The following is a 20633-nucleotide window of genomic DNA, read 5'->3' on the forward strand; positions in this document are numbered from 1 at the left end:
CAATGTCAAAGGAGCACCGCGTATTTTCTTCTTTTGGTTTTATTGGCACCAATCTGCTCTGCTTTTATTAGTATTTTGAAATGGAGTCTGACTGATCAATTAGACCGTCAGTGATTAGACTTTGGTCTTTAGGCTAGAGGAAAATTGAGCTTATTTTCTTGTCCCAGCGCACAGGAAGGTAATCATGTGGCCGAGTCTTAAAAAATGATAAGTGACATGTGGAGGATGCAGTGAGCCCACAGACTCACTTCCCTCATACCAATAGAACATCAATAATCTCCAGAGCCCTTTATTCCGCTAAAATGCACTTTCCATTGGAAGTATAGAGCCGTCTGATGAGTTTTAGATATCCTGGTGTCTAATTATTGATCACCCCTGTCTGTTTGGACTGTACAGTGGAGCTGTGAGTCAATAAGCCTCCTCGGCACTGCTAACCGACAGTTTCAGAGGCAGCAGCTGAATGAGGAGTTCAAAACAATGAGAAGCCGCAGGATGCGCGATTTTCACAAAATCAACAAAATGCAATCAAACATACAAGTTTAAGCACTTTATTTACAAAATGTTAAACACAATAAAATATAACATTTCAATATCATTATGGTTTCATAAATTTATGGACATCCAACTGAATGGAATAACAATGGAAGACAAATAAAAAATAACAATGGACTACACAAAATGACATGCTGGTGTGTATAATATTTGATACTTCGATAGTCTACGTTTCGCTTTAAGGTTTGACACAAGATTAACCATGGACATATAGTGATGTTTATGCACTATAAAAATGTCCCATTTATACCAAATTTACAATTAGAAATGCTCTTTTTGACAACAATAATCTGCGAGTCGTAGCATTTTCCGAACCCTGTTTTGCCAACACTTCCAAGTGCACTGCTCTGTCCAACAACATCCAACAACGAAACTCCACACATAAATACTCGCATATGTGAACGATAAATAATGTGCAATACGAAAGCAATTAAATAATAAATAGGCTATATGCTAGCGCGAGGGATTATGCAAAAAACAAAAGGCAATAAATAAATAGGGTGAGGAAAACGAGATCCTAACAAACAGACGAAAATTGCCCTAAAAATCCTTCTCTCTAAAGATGAGTTTCTACTTTCGTGATCTACAAGACTTACCTTCAAGTAACATTGCGCATTGCACTTGAGAGTTTAAAAAAAAAAAAAGAACTATTGACAACCAGCCTAGTGTACCTTTGCGCATCTCCAAATATTCAAGAGAAATGAACAAAGCTGCATTATTTGAAAAATAATTACACAATAGCATAATAGTAATATCAATAATACTGTAATAATACACACGACTCGCTTGAAGTGTAGTTATTAGACTAGTGAGGTAATAAAAAAGAGCGCAACATAAATTTGGCACACACACGTACAGGCACGCGCACGCACACACACGCACGCACGCACACTCACACACACGAAACCACATATTACAAATGCGTCAGTTTAGGCGCTTCCTGAATCCTTCCCTGAGACGCTTGGTGAGAGGTGAGGTCTGTATATGTTGGGTGGGGATCGCAGGGTCCATGATGGTGGTTTCCAGGGATCTGAGCGGCACAGCTGTAGTCCACACTGGTGGATGAGGGGTGGGGAAGATGGCCGAGATTGAACATGGGGCCCGAGGCTGGCATGGAATCAACAAAATTCCCACCCACATAAACGGGGCTGCCTTGCAAATTGGCGTTGGCAAAGCCTCCGTTGCTCTGCATGGCGTGGTGTTCGTACTCGGAGCCCGGGTACCTCTTCTGTTGCGGGATGCAGCCTCCCAACGGCGCCGTGTACGCGGCCAAGCCGTACATGTTTTGCTGGGGTTTGGCAAATGACGGGGGCGAGGGCGCGTCATAGCTGAGGCTGTTCACGTTTTGGAGCTGGCCAGAGTATCCAACGTGATTTGGGCCACTCAGCGGCGGGCTTCTATCCGGGGAGTGTCCCAAGGGAGAGTGCGCGAGCCCTTTAGACTTCTGATCCTTTTTGTATTTCATCCTCCTGTTTTGAAACCAGATCTTAATTTGGCGCTCGGTGAGATTCAATAGATTTGCCATTTCCACTCTCCGAGGACGACAAAGATAGCGGTTAAAGTGAAACTCCTTCTCCAGCTCCACAAGTTGCGCGCTGGTGTAAGCAGTTCTGACCCGTTTGGAGGCTGGTCCTGGTGGGCTCTTCTCATCACTCACCTCTCCACCTGTGAACGAACAACAGCATCATCTTAGTGGCTTTTGAGCCAAATGAATACCAGTTGATAAACTACAAGCACCTCAAGGCCCAGTCACACCTCCCACACACATGCACACCCACATGCACGCACACATTTTCCCCATCATGATCACTACCTGCAGCAGCACAGTTATTGCCCTTCTGCTTTGAGTTCTGCCGGGTCTCCTTCATCCAGGGGAATATCTGCTTTGTGAGGGCCGGTGTGGCAGAACCGGAAGCGCTGCTGGATGGAGACTTCTTCTTCTGGGTTGCAGAGCTGTTGGGGCTCGGGGACGATGCAGACAGAGGGGGTGCCTGCTGCTCCGAAATACTGTTAGCTTGGCTGCTGCTGTTGTTACTCTGACTGCTGCTTTGCCGCATGCAGTCACCGTTCAGGTCACTGTCTTTGAGGGCCGGTGGCCGGACCGCAGAGGTCTGAATGGGACACACTGAGCCCTGGTAGTCACTCTCGATGTTAGGAGCAGGGTAGGGCTGATGTGCGGGACCGTAGTTGTAAGAGTCTGGTTTGGGGTAGGTGTAGCCTCCAAACAGTCCAGAGTTGTCATAGTATGTTGCTTTCTGCATTTTGTGGATTTAAAGCCAATAAGCCAAAGCAACTCTGTCCAATGGCATGGGTGTTGTTTATTCACGTGATTGGTGTTTCCCACCGCTGCTCCAGTCTGTGAGCTATAAAAAGAAATATATAATTCATTATGACTGTAGGATCCTTCATGTTACTGATGAATGTTTGAGATTAAAGCACGAGAATCACTCTGCTTGGCTCAAGCTTGGATTGCTCTAGGTTACTGCAGCTATTAATTTAGAAATCACCAGTAGTCCCCACACTGTAACAATGCTTCATATCCCAGCCTCAGAGTCGAGCCGTTGGTTTGACTCATTTCTGGCACAAAGCAGTTAAAGATTAACTTGCACTAAAAGGACCCTCTGGGAGGCTTTAGGAGTCCCTCACAAATAAGCTGAATCAGCATTTGTCACACGCATGCACATAATAGCCCTTTCACTAATCACAAGGCCTCACAAAGGCCGGCGTGCCTGCATTGTTCCCGCGCACACGCATTCGGATTGCATGTTTTTTTAAAATTTATTTATTTTTAAAAATAATTCATCTCATTTGTAATTTTGTAAGTAATGTTGAAATCAAAAGAATGTAGGAGGTGGCGGTGCGTCAGCGTGCACGGGTGAGCGTGCGTGGACGAGAGTGAAAGAGTTTGGATGCGTGGGTGGCAGTTGAATATTTCATTAGCTGATCTCATCCTTTGCATTTGGATTAGCTGGTCGGTTTTCTTTCTCTGTTACATGTTTGCAGAATTTAGCGTCCAAATCCCCTGCAAACAAATTCAAACACAGCAAAGAAAACTGGCCCAAAAAATCTGATGAACAGGTTTTTTAGTTTTTTTTTGTTTGGTTTGTTTCAAAGCTGCTACATTTGTGTTATGAAAGCGACAGTGAGACGCATTGCAACATTCCAAGTAAGCTGAAACTGAAATATCAAAAGGCCATGTACTGTATGTTGGTGGCTTCAGGAGGTGTAGTCTGCGCCGTGCATAACAATTGCACCTGTCAGTGTGGACCGCGGCAAAATTTATGACCGCAAATGTTATGGTTGTAAACGGCCTCAGAGAGGAATGAAAAGCAAAACACCCCTCAAGACTCGCAGACCCTCAGAAGTGTAAAACTGAGCGTAGGAGGAAGGCAAGGGAAAGAATTTCATACTCGGCGACTTCTCCCGTGCAGAGGCTCGCTTTATAAATGATGCCTCCATTCTGGCAGAGTGCAGGTCTGCAGCTAAACACAGTGGTGGAAAAAACGGAGCTTTATCTTTCTTTTTTTCTCTCTCTCTGATTAATATAAGACAGAGCATATTGGCGGTGGAGCATCTTTTGGACGAAGTGGGGAAACCTTGGCAAATTCAGCGTTTTAGAGCCTCATTTGCATGCGTTTCAGTGATATCTGAGGAGTGAAGACTGTAAACATGATGGATTTTTCCTGCTCGTAGAGAGAAAGAAAAACGTGTCCTGTCACTCGCTGGATTTAAGTCGAGCGAAGCTGTTGCAAACGAAAAAGAAGGGACCTATTGAAACTGGACTCTGGCCTGCGTAAATAATTACGCGCACAGGCTAAGTTAAGGCCATTCTTCATGTCTCTCGTCGTGATTTAAGCCTCCCGTGAAACACTGCGAGCGTAAATATGCAGCCTAATATAACAAATCACCCTTTCGCCTTGTTAGCAGTTGGCTGTGTTGTGCAATCCCTTTTATTAAAGAAGTGTTACTCACCGAAATCTGCGAAGATCTCTTTTATATCCCTCACGCATTCATCACTGCTTCCATCTTGACCTAGAATACAAATAGAATTTAATACCCTCTTCTCCTTATTACATGTTTTTTTGTTCCTTTTCTTGTTCACCTCTGAATCGCAGCAAAGATGAGACATTAGAAACGAAGCGTGTTGGATATGAAAATAAAGACAGACTGGCACAAACCATTGTTATGTGTTTTAAAAATTGTACAAGTAAATCACATTCCCAGAGAATGATTGAAAGATTATTTTTTCATACTAATGATAATCACTGCTGATTTCTTTCTTTCTTTCTTTCTTTCTTTCTTTCTTCCTTTCTTTCTTTCTTTCTTTCTTTCTTTCTTTCTTTCTTTCTTTCTTTCTTTCATTCATTTTTTTTTGGAAGACGTTGCTCTCGGTTGATGGAGAGTGAAACGTCTTGCATGTGCACTTTTTCCACAAAGAGCCAGGCCAAATTTCTAGCAGCCATAAGCTTTTTTAGGTGACCTTTGGGTCACTCAGCATTAAGCCAAAGTTTAATGAACAACGAGCCGTTTGGCTTCGAGTGGACCAAAGTCTCAGATAAATTCAAAGCAACTTATCAGCTCGGGGACGAAGATGCTCGACCGACGGCGAGGAGAAAAAAAAAAAAAAAAGCAAAAATGAAGCCTCAGAAATGTTCTCTTAATTTGTTTTCACTCCTGCTGTGCAAACAGCTTCTCTGCATTTGAGGAAGATTGCTTTGAAAATACGAGCCGAGACTTCTTCTTGTGGAATATTCGGCAGAGCCGGTCGATATCTTCACGTCGAGTTGCTTGTGAACACACTGAGCTACTAGCAGCAGACATGCTACCCCTTTTCACATGACTGTGTTTTTCGCCTACGCGTTGTTACGGTAAGTTTGGTTCTCACAATGGGTCGGACTCAAAGTGGAGTGTTATTATCTCACGGAGTCGTTTTTCCTTCAGGATTAGCCCTTCCAATTCTATTCATACCTCGCGTTAAACAGGCATTGTTAACACAAAAAAGACAAACAAAAAAAACAGTAATAATTGTAATTGGTTGTGAAACCATCTAGAAGAATATCTAAAATAAGAGTATGCAGTCACACATAATGACAGAGCTGTTCTTGTTGCTGCTGTGAAAGACAAGGTGTCTGTTTGGAGAAAAACTGCGTGCTGATTTACAAAATGCTGCATTCCGTTTTTTTGCAGCAAAATCGCCAAAATGTGGATTTTTGTTTTGTTTCCTTTAGTTTGAGACTAAACACACAATCAGGAAAAGCTCTTCAAAGCTTATAAAAATGCTCACAGTCTAAAGCCCAGCACAAGGCTAAATTATCAAGTGAACATATAAGCAAAATGAGGATTAATAGTCTTAAATATCCTTTTTTTTCTTGCTTTTTAAAAATAAATAAATAAATGAAATCATATTTACTACTCATACCGGATGCTTACTCCAGTGTATCAAATCCAGTGAAGAAAGAGAAAACATTCAGACGTATAATCGTAGTTATTTAAGAAAAAGTAAGCCATAAGAGCATCCACACGGAAAGAAAATAGAGGCATCTGCCTTTGTTTTTGTTCATCATTCAGTCCAATAATCCTTTAAAGCATCCTCAATGCATCCATGTGTAATATAACGTTGCAGGTTAACAAAGCCATATAGCTGAAACCACATAAATCACAGCAAACGCCAGTGTGACGATAAGACAACAAATTAATGTGATTTACGATCCAAGAGTCAAAAAGAAAAAGTTCCTCTCCTACTTCTTCTTCTTCCTCCTCGGAGCCGGTTTTCATAAACGTGAAATCAGCTGAAAAGCACAGGGCACCCCGGGCTCAATCTGTCGATAATATTTGAACGGGGGAAAAAAATGTGATAAAATATGAATCTGCTTTTAAAGAGGTGGCTGTGTTGCTCCATATCCTCGCAGCTAACGGCTAGAGCGACATTAACAAGCATCACCTCCTTGGATGGAATGAATCATAATAAATTTCCTTGCATTATATTAACCCGTGGTTAAAGGTTGCTTTCTGTCATGCAATAGCTTACCTGCGAATCAATTCATCATAAACCAGTTCCCTCTCAGTCTGAGTTTCTTTCCACGCAGTCTCGAGAATAAATCCTTCACCCTTTGTCTGTAGACAGTGCTGTCCTAAACCTGATCTTGCTGTTTTTCAGACATTTCCTTATACCAGTGGAGACAGTATTCCCGAAAGAATGGAAGGACTCGCATTCAACTACCAATAAAAAGCGAACAAGGTATCCTTATTGCAGGAAAAAAAATCACTGGCAATCAATCAACCAGTGAAATATACAGGATAGGCCCGTGCAGATTTGCACCTAACATTGGGATTTTTTGGTGTATCGGATGCTTTATGATGGCAAATAAAGGCGCTGCCTTTAGATACAAGCATATTTGTTCACGTGATTGTTCTCTTCTTCAAGGGAGCCCTTACCTCACCAGTCCATTTTGATAAAGGGTGGCGTTTATTTCCTCGTCTGAGCTGTGTGATTGTGCAAATGTTCCTCTGTCTACCTCTTACTATCTCATCGTGAATATTGAGGATTGCAACTCGCCAGGACTTCAGTATTTAAACGCAAGCAGACATCCTATTTTGTGTGTGTGTGTGGTGTGTAGGTGGAGGGGGTATCAATAATACACATTTACAGATTCTTCGCCAATAGGGCTTTCAGCACTTTAGTGCAATGCGTGCGCGTATTGTATATGTATAATTTCTATTGTGGATGCTATGGATTTTCCAACAGTTTGATGATCTTCGCCTCGTTTCTGCGTAGAATTTTTGATAAAAATGAGTAAAGTGGGCCCTTTACGCACCACACACAAACATTTTTTTTTAGTATGATATTGTAAACCAGCTTTTGTGTGGCTGTCCTGATCGACAACAGAATAGCAGCGATGTAGCATGTGCATTTAAAAAAATGATTTATGAAATGAATGACGTGAGTTTTTCTTGCAGCTGGCCGTGGATTGTATTCAAATAAAGCGCATTATCATCTTGCGTTTGCTGTGTCTGTCTTCACACTATGTTGCAAAACAAAGAGTCACAGAGCCATGGCTTCTCCTGCATTGTTTTCATCGTTGATCTCGTACTTCATCGTATAACGGCGATGTTTAATAACAAATGAATAAAGAAGGGCTGTGAGAGACCAGGCTGGATTTGAAGGGGAAGATTTGGAGCCGCAGGGAGAGACCATCGGCTGGTTCAGTGGTGAGTTATCTTTGCTGAGAGCAAGAAAGGGTTGCAGGACTGGTAGCGTCGCAGCATATGTTCAGAGGGTAATAAAAGTGAAAGATTTACAGTTTTCGCCCGGCCCCCCAACAGCCTCACACCCTTTCAGGATTACTGAGAATGATTTACAAGGAGGCAGAACTGTGAGCCTGCCCAAACTTCCACCACTTCTAAGGAATCAAAATCAAATCACCCACCCCCACCCCCCTCTCAACAATAAAACAATAGAATTGTCTCAACCGAAAAAGAAAGATGCACAACCAGAAATTAATCTAATGTTCCGTAAAAATTCAAAACAAGGTATGCTCACTTGTGCTAAGGAAACAAGACATCAGTTTTTAATCTTACGTCTAAGTCTTTGAAAATAAAATTCCTTTCTTTTTTTTTCTTTTTTTTACATTTTCGTGCAAAATTCTGAAAAAATAAAAAATAAATCAAATCACTCTAAATAAGGAATGAATGGGCCCCGTGGTGGGGGCAAACTGAGCTGTACGTTTCTTGAAGAGCAAATCTACACAGCGAGCATCCATAAATACATGTCAGTACCATTAAGTTATTTTTACGATTACTACTATCAGTCCATTCATTCAAGGATAAACGCGTAAACGGCAAACAGCACATTTCTGCCATGGCAAATAAATGTAATGAAAAGAAGACATGCGTACAGCGACTAGCCTCAGTCTGTACAATTGCACTCAGAGCGCACACATCAAAGGGAGCAATTTATCAAATATCACGACATTTGATATCGTCATTTACCGGCTAGGGCAACATGAAAAATGCTGAAATATTTACCTACCCAAGCATCCATCGGTTCAGACGTGCAGCTACGGTGCGGGGCTACAGTTGCGCCGAGTATCGGATATTATTTTCTTGGGGGATCTCTTCAGTTTTCAAGTCTGATAGAGTCCTTGCGATTAATGACGACGCCGTGTTTCTAGGGGGACGTGCTGCATTAATTATTTAGACAATCACGTGGTCAAGAATAGAGAGCGGAGTGGTATAGTCTCTGGATTATATCTCTGAATGCAGACAGCGCACTTTAATATATCTTAGGGGGGGTTGTCTGGCTCGGAGAGGCTTCTGCGAAAACAGCTGGAAATCAAATATGGCCGGATGGAGAGCAGCGACGTTGTATCCCTGCACTGGGTGCAGTGTCATTGAAAATGGCACTGCCTTTGGCTCCCATTTATTGCTGTTCAGACATGTAGGTCAGTGTGGCTACACGCTGCTCGCTGTAGTAGGTTGCTCTGCCCCGATACGTGAGAAACGATACTGTAGGCTTTATTCAAATTCGCATGATGATGGCAGGAGCTCGGAGCACCCAGGTTTTATATGGAGCTGCTCCAAAATAAAAAAAAATAAAAAGACACACTATAGCAACAACTATGTTAAAGACTAGTAATGTGTGTTAGGTGGGTAGGTTAGTTGCCCCCTCCCCCTCATCATCTTCTCCTTAGCATCTATGTGCGGATCATTTTTGGCAGGATGGTGGATAGGTACCATCACTTCGTGTCTGACTTTCTGGCAATCCATATGACACATTTCAGAGTTTATATTTCACTCATAAACATTTATCAGCACGTACATGCATATAGTTGCACGTGCGCTCATTGGGGGGAAATCAGACAGTGGTCAGTGGGGATGGAAGCTGCAAGACTGCAGATTGTCTTTCCACATGTCTGTTTATGGTCTTTGTTTATATCAGAGCTGATTTTGTAGTGTGGCAGGTCGAAGGTCAGAGATGCAGTGGGTCATCCACAATAAAGCCAGAGCTTCAGAAGCATGGGGGTTCAATATCAACTGGACATATATGAGGATTACGTGATTACTAACACCCTAAGGTAGAATAGAGGGTTATATCATGTTTAGGTGGAAAGAGGGACACCGTTTATGTCTTCATATATGAACAAAAAATGAGGCATTGCCTGATTTAGGAGAGGAATCAACATCTCTGAGCAAAAAAAAGTTTTTCTTGGCAGTTTGAATCTTATGAGGCCAGTAAACTTAATTTGAGGATGAAATTTCCCAATAAAGGGTGAGGCAGCAATTATGTCGCAATGAAACTTCGCCATGAAAATCCTCACAAAGACCGAGCAGAGCAGTTTCTGCAAGGGCGTTTTTGCGCACGGCGTGCGCTCCAATTGATAAGAGTTAATGAGTGAAAATTTATACGCAGCAGAGCACTAGCTCATCCTTCATCGTTTTTTTTTCTTTCAATGATAGTATTCACTTATTCTGCACCAATAACACAGTCGTTTTTTTCAAATGCTAGACTGGATTTTTTTCAGAACAGTAAGCTGGATCCTGCCTATGAAATGCGCATTTGGTCCATTTGTGGATGTTTTTCTTTAAAAAAAAAAAAAAAAAGAGAGTTTTAGGTCCAAATGGCTCCACATGTTTGTACCCACACCACCATTCTGTCCACCCAAGGTGATCCTTTCGTAAAGCGAAAAACAAACGACAAAATGAGTCAATAAAGTTACAAAAAAAGGAAAACAAATCAAACAATTAGACAAACCGATATTTACCCCTCTGGTTTGGGGGAAATAAATTTCCTTGAAACAAAGTTAAACAACAAAGAAAAAGTGAAAAGAAAATTAACAAAAAATAACCGTTTTCAAGAGTGAAGGGAATGAATATCCAAGACAGCACTATTTGCAAATATTTAAATGCATAATCAGTAGAAATCTTTATTTTTTTCCAATATACTTCTCACATCTCAATGCACCGTACAAGATAAAAAGCATGTACAAAAATAACAAAAACTAAAAGATTGCATATTGACATGAAGAGACATATGCACAAATCAGAGCCTCCTCGGGGGCTGCGCCTGATGGAAATACTGATACAATGTGGAATTTACTGGCCCTTGCTTTGAATGAGCTTTAGCTTTTTTTGAGAGTGGGACAGCCCTCCAAACTAAAGCGAATAGCGCCTGGGAGAGAAAATGCTGCTTGTCCGGCGGGTCAGGGGGTGTCGGGGTCAGTCCTCGCGGCTGAAATGTGTCCCCTGGATGAACCTGCCACTGCTGCTTTTGTCGACCTTCGGTTGAAATACCTTTTCAACTCTCTCATCACGAAGACTTCAGAAAAGAAGACCTCCTCATACTGGGAGAGCTTCTGGGCTTTTTTTTTTTTTTTTGTCCGAAGACAATGACGGTTTAAAACAAGAAATATCTGTCTTGAAACGTGACCTGAAAGCCCACCTCTCGGTTAGCTTGGTGTACTTAAAACAAAAGAGAAAAAGAAAGAAAGATTTCCATATTAACTAAGACTAAAACTTCGTATAAAGCCATGCTAATAATGCACAAGAGTTCAAACATTTTTCAATAGGAACAAAAGCTTAACGAATACTTTTAATTCGGTTTTGTGCTATACGAAAACATGTACACGGTTTTTTTTTTTGGAACAAATAAATAACGACGTAAGAAAGAAAATATAATATTCTAAATATTCAAGGATTTTGGTCATGTCCGAGGAGAAACATCCAGCGTCAATTTGTTGCCATGCGGGAACAAACGATCGTTCATATGAGAGTTTCAAATAGCACGAGAGAGCCTCTGAAAATGTACACTGTTTACAAAGATGTCAGGAGAGATTTATAAGGGCACTCGGAATAGTATGCGCGCAGGAATGTCTTACGTGTGAGAATGATATAGACTAAGGAGAAAAAGAAAAATCAGAGCTTTTTATTTTGTACAAAATAAGTTAAAATATACAAGTCACAAGAGAAAAAAACGTGTTGCTGAAACATTCAGCGGGACATTTCGAAAAATGAAGAAAGAAGTTTGAGGAGTGTTTTCAGCGGTGCTCTATATGCAAATAATACTTCCTTCAAGTACCTTTTTTATCATTATTATTGTGCGTTTGATAGAAGAAAAATCGAGATTTAAAAAATTGTGTGATTTTAACGAGCGGCCTTCTGTTGAGAATGAGGAGATCACTTTTTTCTTTTAAAAAAAAGAGTCACACGAGAGGATTTTTTTTTTTTTCAAATCCATCAAATCGGCCGAGATTTCATAAGGAACGTCCGAAACAGGGAGGGGGGAAAAAAGTATTTTCTTTCTGCCTTTGTAAGGAAATGAAAACACAAGCTTTGCAATCCTCTCGGTTAGAAAAGACTGATTGGTTTTCTGACTCCGTCTTGAGTCAACAATGCTGGGGTCATTTTGTTGTTAAATTAAAAAAGAAAAAAAAAAGGAAAAAGGCTAAAAATGACATCAGTCCATGCAAAAGTCAGATGCAACCTCAGTCTTTTTTTGTTTTTATGTACATTTAAATTCTAAAGATGTGACACCCTCCCCACCCTCCTTCCTTATAACGCTGTGATATCAGTCTGGTTATCCTTCTGAATGTTTTGCAGATGGCTGGGCGCTGGTGCGGATCTGCCCTTGGTGTTGGGTAGTTTGTGATCTTTTTTCCATTTCATCCGCCTGTTCTGAAACCAGATTTTGATCTGCCTCTCGGACAGACAAAGAGTGTGGGCAATCTCAATCCGCCGCCGCCTGGTCAGATACCTGTTAAAATGAAACTCCTTCTCAAGCTCCAAAACCTGCTGCCGAGTGTAAGCTGTTCTGGACCGTTTGGGCTCTGGTCCTGTGTAGTCCGGGTTCACTGGGGGAAGGAAAAACAACAACAACAACAAAGTTACCAAATGTGGCCAACTGCAGCATGCCGGAAAGAAAAAAATAATAAATAATACATGGGGGGAGAAAAAAAAAAGAAAAAAGCTATGCAAGAATAGTCGTCCGTGTAGCCTGCTCGCTGCTGCTTTAAGGAAATCACACGGAAGCGACTGTAGGAAATCATTAATGATTTTGATCTGAATTTAAACAGATTTGCTGCAGATTTAAAAGCATTACCACCGGTCAATATGTGCTTTCAGGAGCTTTCAGCCGCTTACCTAGCGGCCTATTTCCTGAGCTATAAAAATTTATGACTTGTGTAATTGTCGAGGCCTCTCAAAGACTCCTATAAATATTACAGTGAATGACTTCTTAACTACGAGGCTCAGGTGGTCCATAAGGAAACGAAAAGGGGTGAATCTTACCAGTAGTTACGTGAACTTTCTTCATCCAGGGGTAAACTACTGCAGGCTGCTTGGCTTGTATCCCATTTTGGCTCTTTGTGTTTTGCTGTTGTCCACAAGTCCGAGGTCCGGCCACTTGGACCGGGGGCCCCTGTTCAGTCTGTGCGCTAAAACTGCTCGGACGGCTGGGTCTCTCGTGCACATGACCCCGTGGCTGCACTGTGGAGTCCGGCACAGTGGTGCAGCTGAAGGGTTGCTCCGTGTAATTTGACCGTGGGTAGATTCCTGGATGCTGAAAGTCTGTGTCCTGCGATGGACTGAAGAAGTCCGAGCCCTGCTCAGGTATGTAGTTATTTTGTGAATATTCCTCGCAGGGAGGAAATTTGGGATCCACATACTTAGAGTTCACCATATACGAACTCATGGCCATTAATTTCTGAAGGTAGAAAATACTAATTTTTCTCGAGTTGTCTTTTTTTCCTCCCTCCATAGAGCCCTCCTACTTGGTGTCAACTGAATAAAGTTAGCGAACCATGTGACCGGATTGGCCAATGGAGGTGATGCTGGTCCAAACACGAGTAAACATACAACTGAATGCATTTCCACTAAATTAAGATACTCCAAGTTTAGATCCTGGTGGATTAAACAAAGAAACGGAGACAAGCGTGTGTAAAATAATAAGTGAGGTGGTAAAAAAATTGTTTTTAAATGACTTTCATTCCTAAATATTTAACTTCAAAATTATTGAAAGCACATGATACACCAACAGAAAATAGGTATTTGTAATCATGAATGTTTTATTCAGACTTATACAGGAATATTTCGGTTTCTGTGGTCTAACTTGAAGGCTCGGTGTTCAACAGAGAAACCAACAAAAGATACAAAAAGCCCCTTGGCATAAAAGCAGCGAATAATGACTGGGGACAATTGATGGACACTGTCTTTGTCAGGAAGGGGTCATCCAAAAGTTACACGAATCTCATCCCTTCATCTGCCCCCGTCCTTTTGAAAAAACTATCTCTAGGAGCCTATTGGCCAGCAGCAACAGCAGCAGCAGCCTCAGGGAATCAATAATGTAGAGACAGAAACGACCCACAGGAGCAAAAAGCCACAGCTGGAGTGTGCTGTGGCTTCTTCTTCTTCTTCTTCTTCTTCTTCTTCTTCTTCTTCTTCTTCTTTTAAAACTAAATCCACTTGGATCTTCATTCCAACTAAAACAGAAAAGCATCCTTCTCCTTGATAATATTTGTTTCCACTCGGAACACTTTGCATCACGAGCCTATAGAGTTTCAACGCGACCAAATCTCCTCCATGAGGAATGTGGTGTTGTCAGATTTACTCTCACCCATAAAGCAGGGCTGTCACTGTAACAGCTGACGGCACATTAGGTCTCACGAGCCTGATAAATACGGCAATAAGTCAATAGATCGAAGTTTTTTCATCGACCATATACTCCCCTAGAATCGAATCTGTGACTGTGGTTTCATCACACAAATTCGGTTCTACAGGGTATATATAGACGACGGGAAGATACGCTGTCCACTTTTAGCCACACAACTAGAGCAAATTCACCGTCCAGCATTTCAGCCAAGCAAAGCTGACAAAGTGTCTCATATTCTGAACAAACGCCAAAGAAATCAGGTTTTCTTTAAAGAAAATTAGAGGCGTGCTTCAGAAATACACACCATAAAAGGGTCTTTTTTTTTTAGACATTATTATGAGGCCGTACCCTGATTATTGAGCCCCAGCATTCATTTATATATTTTTTCATTCATTCTCCATTTCAAGGGTACGTTGAGTTTCCATAGCCTTTATGCTGCTAATTTTAAGCAAAACATGTTAACCAGTAGCTTAAGCACATCATCGAACTGACAGTAAGCCTTCAAGCCAAACCTGCAGAGCATTACTGTCAACTCAGACAACAAAATGACGAGAAGACAAGAGTGACTGACGTCAACACACGATTTCTGTGCAGTAGGCCTCCTTTCCTTCCACTTAAACCCCAAGTTCACAGCAAGAAAACCAATCTCAAAACGGTATCCAAACTATTCAAGCAACTTTTTTCTCTTTTTGCTCAGATTTCACGTGAAGCCTTTTGTCAAACAACTCAGCAACGCTTGAAGCTCCCGAGCAGATAAGCGCCGGACGCTGGCTGCCTGCGTCGAGCTGCTTATCGCCACTGGTCGAAAGATGAGGCTGGAGGCCACCAAGGTCAAACCGAATCATTTACAAACTATCGGAAAGTTTAATTTTTTTTGCTCCTGCTGACAGCTCAAAGGGAGCAAAAGTTTACCAAATCGTCGTCAGCCATTCACCAAGCCCGACACGGCGGTCAGCGCGAGGCCTGCGCCGAGATTTCCCTCACAAATTAATTATAAAGCTAACCCTTAGCCGGGTTAAACTGGCTGACTTTTCCAAGAAACGACCAAGTCCAGGCAAATGGAACAAATCAACATCAGGATAAAGACAACATATCGAGTTGTTGTGGGAGATTTTAACAAAAGTAAAACAAGTGCATCATCCTTTCAGTCAAGTCAGTGTCGACTTAAATTTTACCTTAATTTTTGGTTTGCATTCATGCAACATTTGTTATTTTCACCAAAAACGCCACATTAAAAACAAAAAGCCATTAAAAAAAAAAGACTTTGACAGCAACACAGACTCAAGTTTTCTTATTTAGCGAGAGGAATAAAAAGCACACACAGGAAAAAATAAATAAATACATTTTAAAGTTTGCAAACTCCTCGTTTCCTGGCGTTTCGCATGGCTTAAAATCATTTCATTATTGGCAACGTTTTCAGCTCAAAGTGCGTTGGGAATTTTAAAGTTATACAGCAATGAGAATAAAACAAGCAAACAAACAAAAAAACAATCAAAATGATGCGAAACACCCCTTTTTATAGAAGAAATTGCAGAAATAGGCCAAGATCTCTCATCCGCAGAAATTTTAATATTCGTTATGGCAGCAGCTAAAACATGGACAGTGCCATCTGGGCGGGGAAATTCGTCCTTGCACTTTGCATTTCAATATTTATTAGACGGCCTGACCTGTCTTTCACCTTACCCTGCCAGTCCTTCAGACGGGTCAAAGCCGCCAGATTCACAACAAAGGAACGATAAAGTCAGCGTTTCCTGGCAGCTCGTGTTAAACCAAAGGCCAACTAGTCTAGCCGGAATCACTTCTCATTTTATTGTAAGGCTTTTTATTAGGGGGAGCAGAAAGTGGCCAAATAATGTTTGATAGCATAAACCAGCCGGTTTGCTTTCATTTTTGGTCATCTTAAAGGAACCCCCTTTTTGACTGAAAATAATTTAAATTTAATATTTAGTCAATTTGAAACTTTATAATAAATATTGTATAATTTTTAAACTGGATCTTAACCTGTGTCTGATTAATTTAGAAAAAAACGAAGGACCTGCAGTGGAATAGGCCTGCTGTACTATGTGAGAGAGAAGAAAGATCTACTTGTTGTAACTTCAGAGGCTTTTAGATTTTGGTGTTGATAAATCTGAAGTTCCCATTGAGCAGGACAGACGGAAGCAAAATTATAAAAACAATCAGAGACAAACTAGAACGGCGGATTTTTTTGCTAAAACAGAACTGTGATATGTAATTATTCAGAGTGCTCCCCACAGACAGCAACAGGTTCATTTTGCCCAAATCTCGCACAATAATAAGGTGAAACGCTGCTTCCTCACATCGGCGTGTGTTTGCCTAAAGCGCTGCACTGTTGCCGATTTTACAGGCAGGAAACAGTTTAGCCTGAGCACTACGCATGTGACATCACACGCCCCTACAGCACGAGCACAACGATAAAAAAAAACACAGCTTACCACAGAGACCGCAACACATGGCGGATCGGGCAACAAACGCGTCCATGGTGGAAGAAAAGTCCGTCCGGCGGAGCTCCCTGTCAATTGAAGCGCTTTTCCAGCCCCATCTGGACGGTCTAACTAATACACAATGAGAATTATATTTTGGCTTGTCAAGTCGCAGGCCATAAAACAAACTTTAATGGCGTCACGTGCTTCCTCGCAGCCATTCACAACGCCGCGCGGGTCCATAAATAATCCTCAAAGTTGCACTTACTCAATAATGCCGATTACACTAATGTGCTCCGAGGAAAAGTCGTGGAAAGGAGGTAGCTGGGTGGCTGTTGTGAACTCACGTGCAAAAAGAGTTAAAAAAAAAAAAGTTGATTTATTTCTTTTTTATTTGCAGGCTTGAAAACAAAGTCTAGATTCTCTCACCATGTTAACAGCCCGGCCACGTGGGCTGTTTTCTTGTTATTTCACTCAATAATTTCGGGTCTCTTTCATTGTTTTTATTGTAGGCCTACAGAATAATTTAATAAGTTTGCCTCTAAAATGTTAGGCAGGCAGCAGTGATTTGCGCTCAAATACATTTCTCTGCCCAGTGAACCTGCCACAGTAAGACTGATGTCATTCGCTACTGCAGGCCAATCCCAGAGTCCAGCGCATTTTCGCCCCTCCTCTCCTTTTGCAGTCCAAACTGCTGAGAGTTGACACTGTTGAGGTTAGGGTGGCTGCTACTCTCGTGTGTGGGAGGGTGTCAAATCAGACACTTTCAGCCTCGCTTTTTTTTGTTTGTTTTTACATGCATAGGCTACTCATAAAAAGTTGTTTCCTGCAGGCATGAGGTACAGCACTGCAATGGCCTCCCAGGTGCAGATAGTTCCTGCTGTTTCTTAGCATGCTTTTATTGATTTAATAACTTACCTGCAGTTTTAACCTTAACTTTAAACTTTAACTCTGTCTTATTTGCCTTATCATCACGATACACACAGTCAGTGGGGACGCTGAAACTGTTTCCTCAGCATCTTCAATAAGAGCTGCGTGCTGTAACAAAACACTAACAGTGTTGGCAAACAAATAAGAAAGGACACTCTTCAAGTGTTTGCTGGGCTAAATGAGACAAGCGTGGGCTCTTGAAAACATACACATCCCACACAGAATTCTGCGCAGCAACCGGACAATCTTTATGAATTGGCCCATCTGATAACAAGCTCTGCAGTATTCTGTATTTGAGTATGCCACGCCAAAAAGGAAAAAAACCGCTCTCAGAAATTAACTGGATCACATGACTCCTGTCTCAACCAATCAGTGTGCTTGTAAAGGAGTGCTGAGCGGGAGCTGAGGGGCAGACTGTTGGGCAACAGCGCCTTCTGCTGGCTTTTTGACGGCCTTCCGGTTTTCCCTCATAAAAAAAAAATAAAAAATAATCCTACACAAATACGATACTTTGTACGTTTTACGATGGAAATGTGCGAGAGAGGAGAAGAGACTGCACTTTTGCTAATGGAAAACTTTAAATGAATGAATTTGTTCTATTCTATCTACTCCTTAAAGCAAGTGGCTTTCACATGCAGATGATTTAAGGCCTGGCTAAGAAGGTTTTAGCAGATTTTACTATAGGACGTAGGAAATTACATGGAATCTATTGGAAAATTCCTGACCTCTAGCTTGTAACAGTATTTGTTGTCCAAATATGAAACTAAGCGTAATATAAGGGTTAGATATGCTTTGCTGTGAAGATCTTATCACAGAAAAGATTAAACTGGTGGTCACTTATACTGCAAGATGACTATTTCCATCCAACTGGAAGACAAAATGAGATCTGAAATAAAGAAGAAATAATACTGCAGCATCTCAGCTTTAGAGTAAGTCCATAGATGGGAAATATTTGTGAAGGAAAAGTCTTGCTATATCTCACAGTGACGTTAAAGCTGATGTTAAATAAATAACTGGGGTGCACGTCTGAGAGGAGTTTGAGTAAAAGGGGGGAACCATTATCCATTCAAACTATCTGGTCAAATGTGTGCTTCACGTTTTCTAAATTTGTATTATCTTTAAATCCGGCAGAACGTGAATTGTCGGAGAGAACAAAAAGAAAAGGGCGAACGCTTTCTAATTTTCCCAGGCTTCCAGTTGCGCCTCTCCTCTGTGCAGGAGATTCCATTTTGCCGCATTGCAGTAAGGTTGTAAATACTTTCGCAGCTGCCTGTCAGACACCAGTGAAATACTGTCTTTGTTCAGTTGGCCTCATCTCCAAGCAGCTGAAAACAGCTACGGGAACTGAACTTCTTTTCGCTGGACTTCGACTATGTCGAATAGAAGTTACTCCTTTATCATACGTCAATTATTGTGCAGTATTTGGTGTCTGCAGAAGGAGGCTGCAAATACGTGTGCTTCACCAGATTAAGTCAGATTTTCTGTGAGGTCGAGGGAAAGTCAAATGACATAAATTTTGACACATATCTGATAAGCAGGAGGGGAAAGGCTTGGAACTTAAAACAAAATTTAGAATGTTTTATTCAAAAATCGCGAAGCTCTCCTCCAATGAATTGCATTCGATTATCTGGATCAGAAATGCTGGCACGCAAAAACAATAAATACGTTCGTACACAAGAGATAGTTTTTTGCAGAATGACTTTGAAAAGAGGCATAGATTGCTTTAGAATCTTGTGGGTCTCAAAACATTTCCTAAAACACTCCTCTTTCATTGTCACAACACAATTTTCACACATTGTAACAACAGTGAACAAGAAAAAGCATTTTAAAAAGATCACTAACATCATTAACCGCATATGTGGTTTAAGCATGAAACAATTTATTTCAGCACACCTTGCAACATGTGTAGTCATCAAATTACCTTAGTGACATTTCCTCACTGCTAATTTACATGACTAATGAAACAGGAAGCTGTCAAACATCTCTCTCTCACACACATACACACACACACACACACAAACAGACGCGCGTTCTCTCAAACACACACATACAGGTGCAAATCTTACCTATATCCAGGAGATAATCCATGTTTACTCTTTCAGCTTTACCTTTGCAGTGCATTTGGATAAAAGCTACGACGAGCTGGCTCTGCTCTGTGTTATGAAAGTACGGATGAAGCTGAAACCCTCCTCTTGTCAGTCCTTCAGGAGCACGAACGGTGCGACGCCGCAAAAATACGCGCCAATCAGACACAACGTTCGTGAAACGAATGACTGGCGATTTTTAAGAAAAGCCGACCGTGGTGATTTGGTTTACCACCATAGACGCAGAATGCAGTGGGGGGAAAAATCGCCTGGGAAATCAGGAAAAGGGCCATGAAGACGTTTGCCTCTCACACATGACCACTGGCATCCAATGACAGGCGATGGAGGCACATAAAAAGGTCTATTGCCAAGTTGTAAATTGTCCTCTCACAAAAAGGAATTTCGACTGCTGCAGTTCTCCCCATCTTTTCGCATAATAGTAGAAGCCCCTCTATGTCCTCTAAGCGAGAGCTTCCCCCACAGTTTTTGGTCTCTTTAACTCAACCATCATATGTGCTATTCTAAAGAGCAAAATAGCTTTTATAGTGCTGCAGCTTCACCACAAAGCAACCCACAGAATAAATGCAGAAAATAGATTAATTGAGTGGATGGGACGAATTCATTTTCGTAGCTAATATAGCTAAAGGTGCAGTGATTTTTTTTCTGTAACCTAAAAATTTAGTCCAGAAAAAAGAAAGAAAACCAAAGATTCGACCAAAAATTTTGCGTCGAATTGAAAGTTTTTCTCCAGAGTAACGAGGACAAAATTCAACGTTTTTTTTTCTTTTTGCCTTCCCACAGGGAGGCCTATACAAAGAAACTCTTTATTAAACGTCACCTGATTAAGCCAGAGATAAATAAGCCTATTAGAAAAAAATAAAAATAAAGGGGAAATAAAGGGAAAAAAATGGGAATAAAAATGACGATAACGAACAAATGCTGTGCAGCTTCTCTGCGAAAAAACTCGGGCTCCTCGTGAGATTT

At 41.3% G+C, this 20633-nt stretch overlaps 2 protein-coding genes across 3 annotated transcripts; both read right to left on the minus strand.

The window, feature by feature from the left end:
- Positions 1–549: 549 nt before the first annotated feature.
- Positions 550–19827, minus strand: hoxd3a (homeobox D3a). 2 transcript variants are annotated; one of them, XM_075479634.1, is made up of 4 exons: positions 19632–19827; positions 4525–4584; positions 2366–2915; positions 550–2217 (listed from the first exon to the last, which is right to left on the minus strand). In XM_075479634.1, exons 3-4 carry the CDS (start codon positions 2811–2813, stop codon positions 1466–1468), a joined length of 1200 nt encoding a protein of 399 aa, XP_075335749.1. In that variant the 5' UTR covers positions 2814–2915; positions 4525–4584; positions 19632–19827; the 3' UTR covers positions 550–1465. The 2 variants fall into 2 exon arrangements, with proteins under 2 accessions (XP_075335749.1, XP_075335748.1); XM_075479633.1 differs by lacking the exon at positions 19632–19827 and adding an exon at positions 6581–6940.
- Positions 10462–13303, minus strand: hoxd4a (homeobox D4a). Its single transcript, XM_075479635.1, has 2 exons — positions 12835–13303; positions 10462–12398 (listed from the first exon to the last, which is right to left on the minus strand). Exons 1-2 carry the CDS (start codon positions 13301–13303, stop codon positions 12100–12102), a joined length of 768 nt encoding a protein of 255 aa, XP_075335750.1. The 3' UTR covers positions 10462–12099.
- Positions 19828–20633: the final 806 nt, after the last annotated feature.

The sequence above is a fragment of the Odontesthes bonariensis genome, chromosome 12 (genome assembly GCF_027942865.1).
Source record: "Odontesthes bonariensis isolate fOdoBon6 chromosome 12, fOdoBon6.hap1, whole genome shotgun sequence".
NCBI classification, from domain to species: domain Eukaryota; kingdom Metazoa; phylum Chordata; class Actinopteri; order Atheriniformes; family Atherinopsidae; genus Odontesthes; species Odontesthes bonariensis.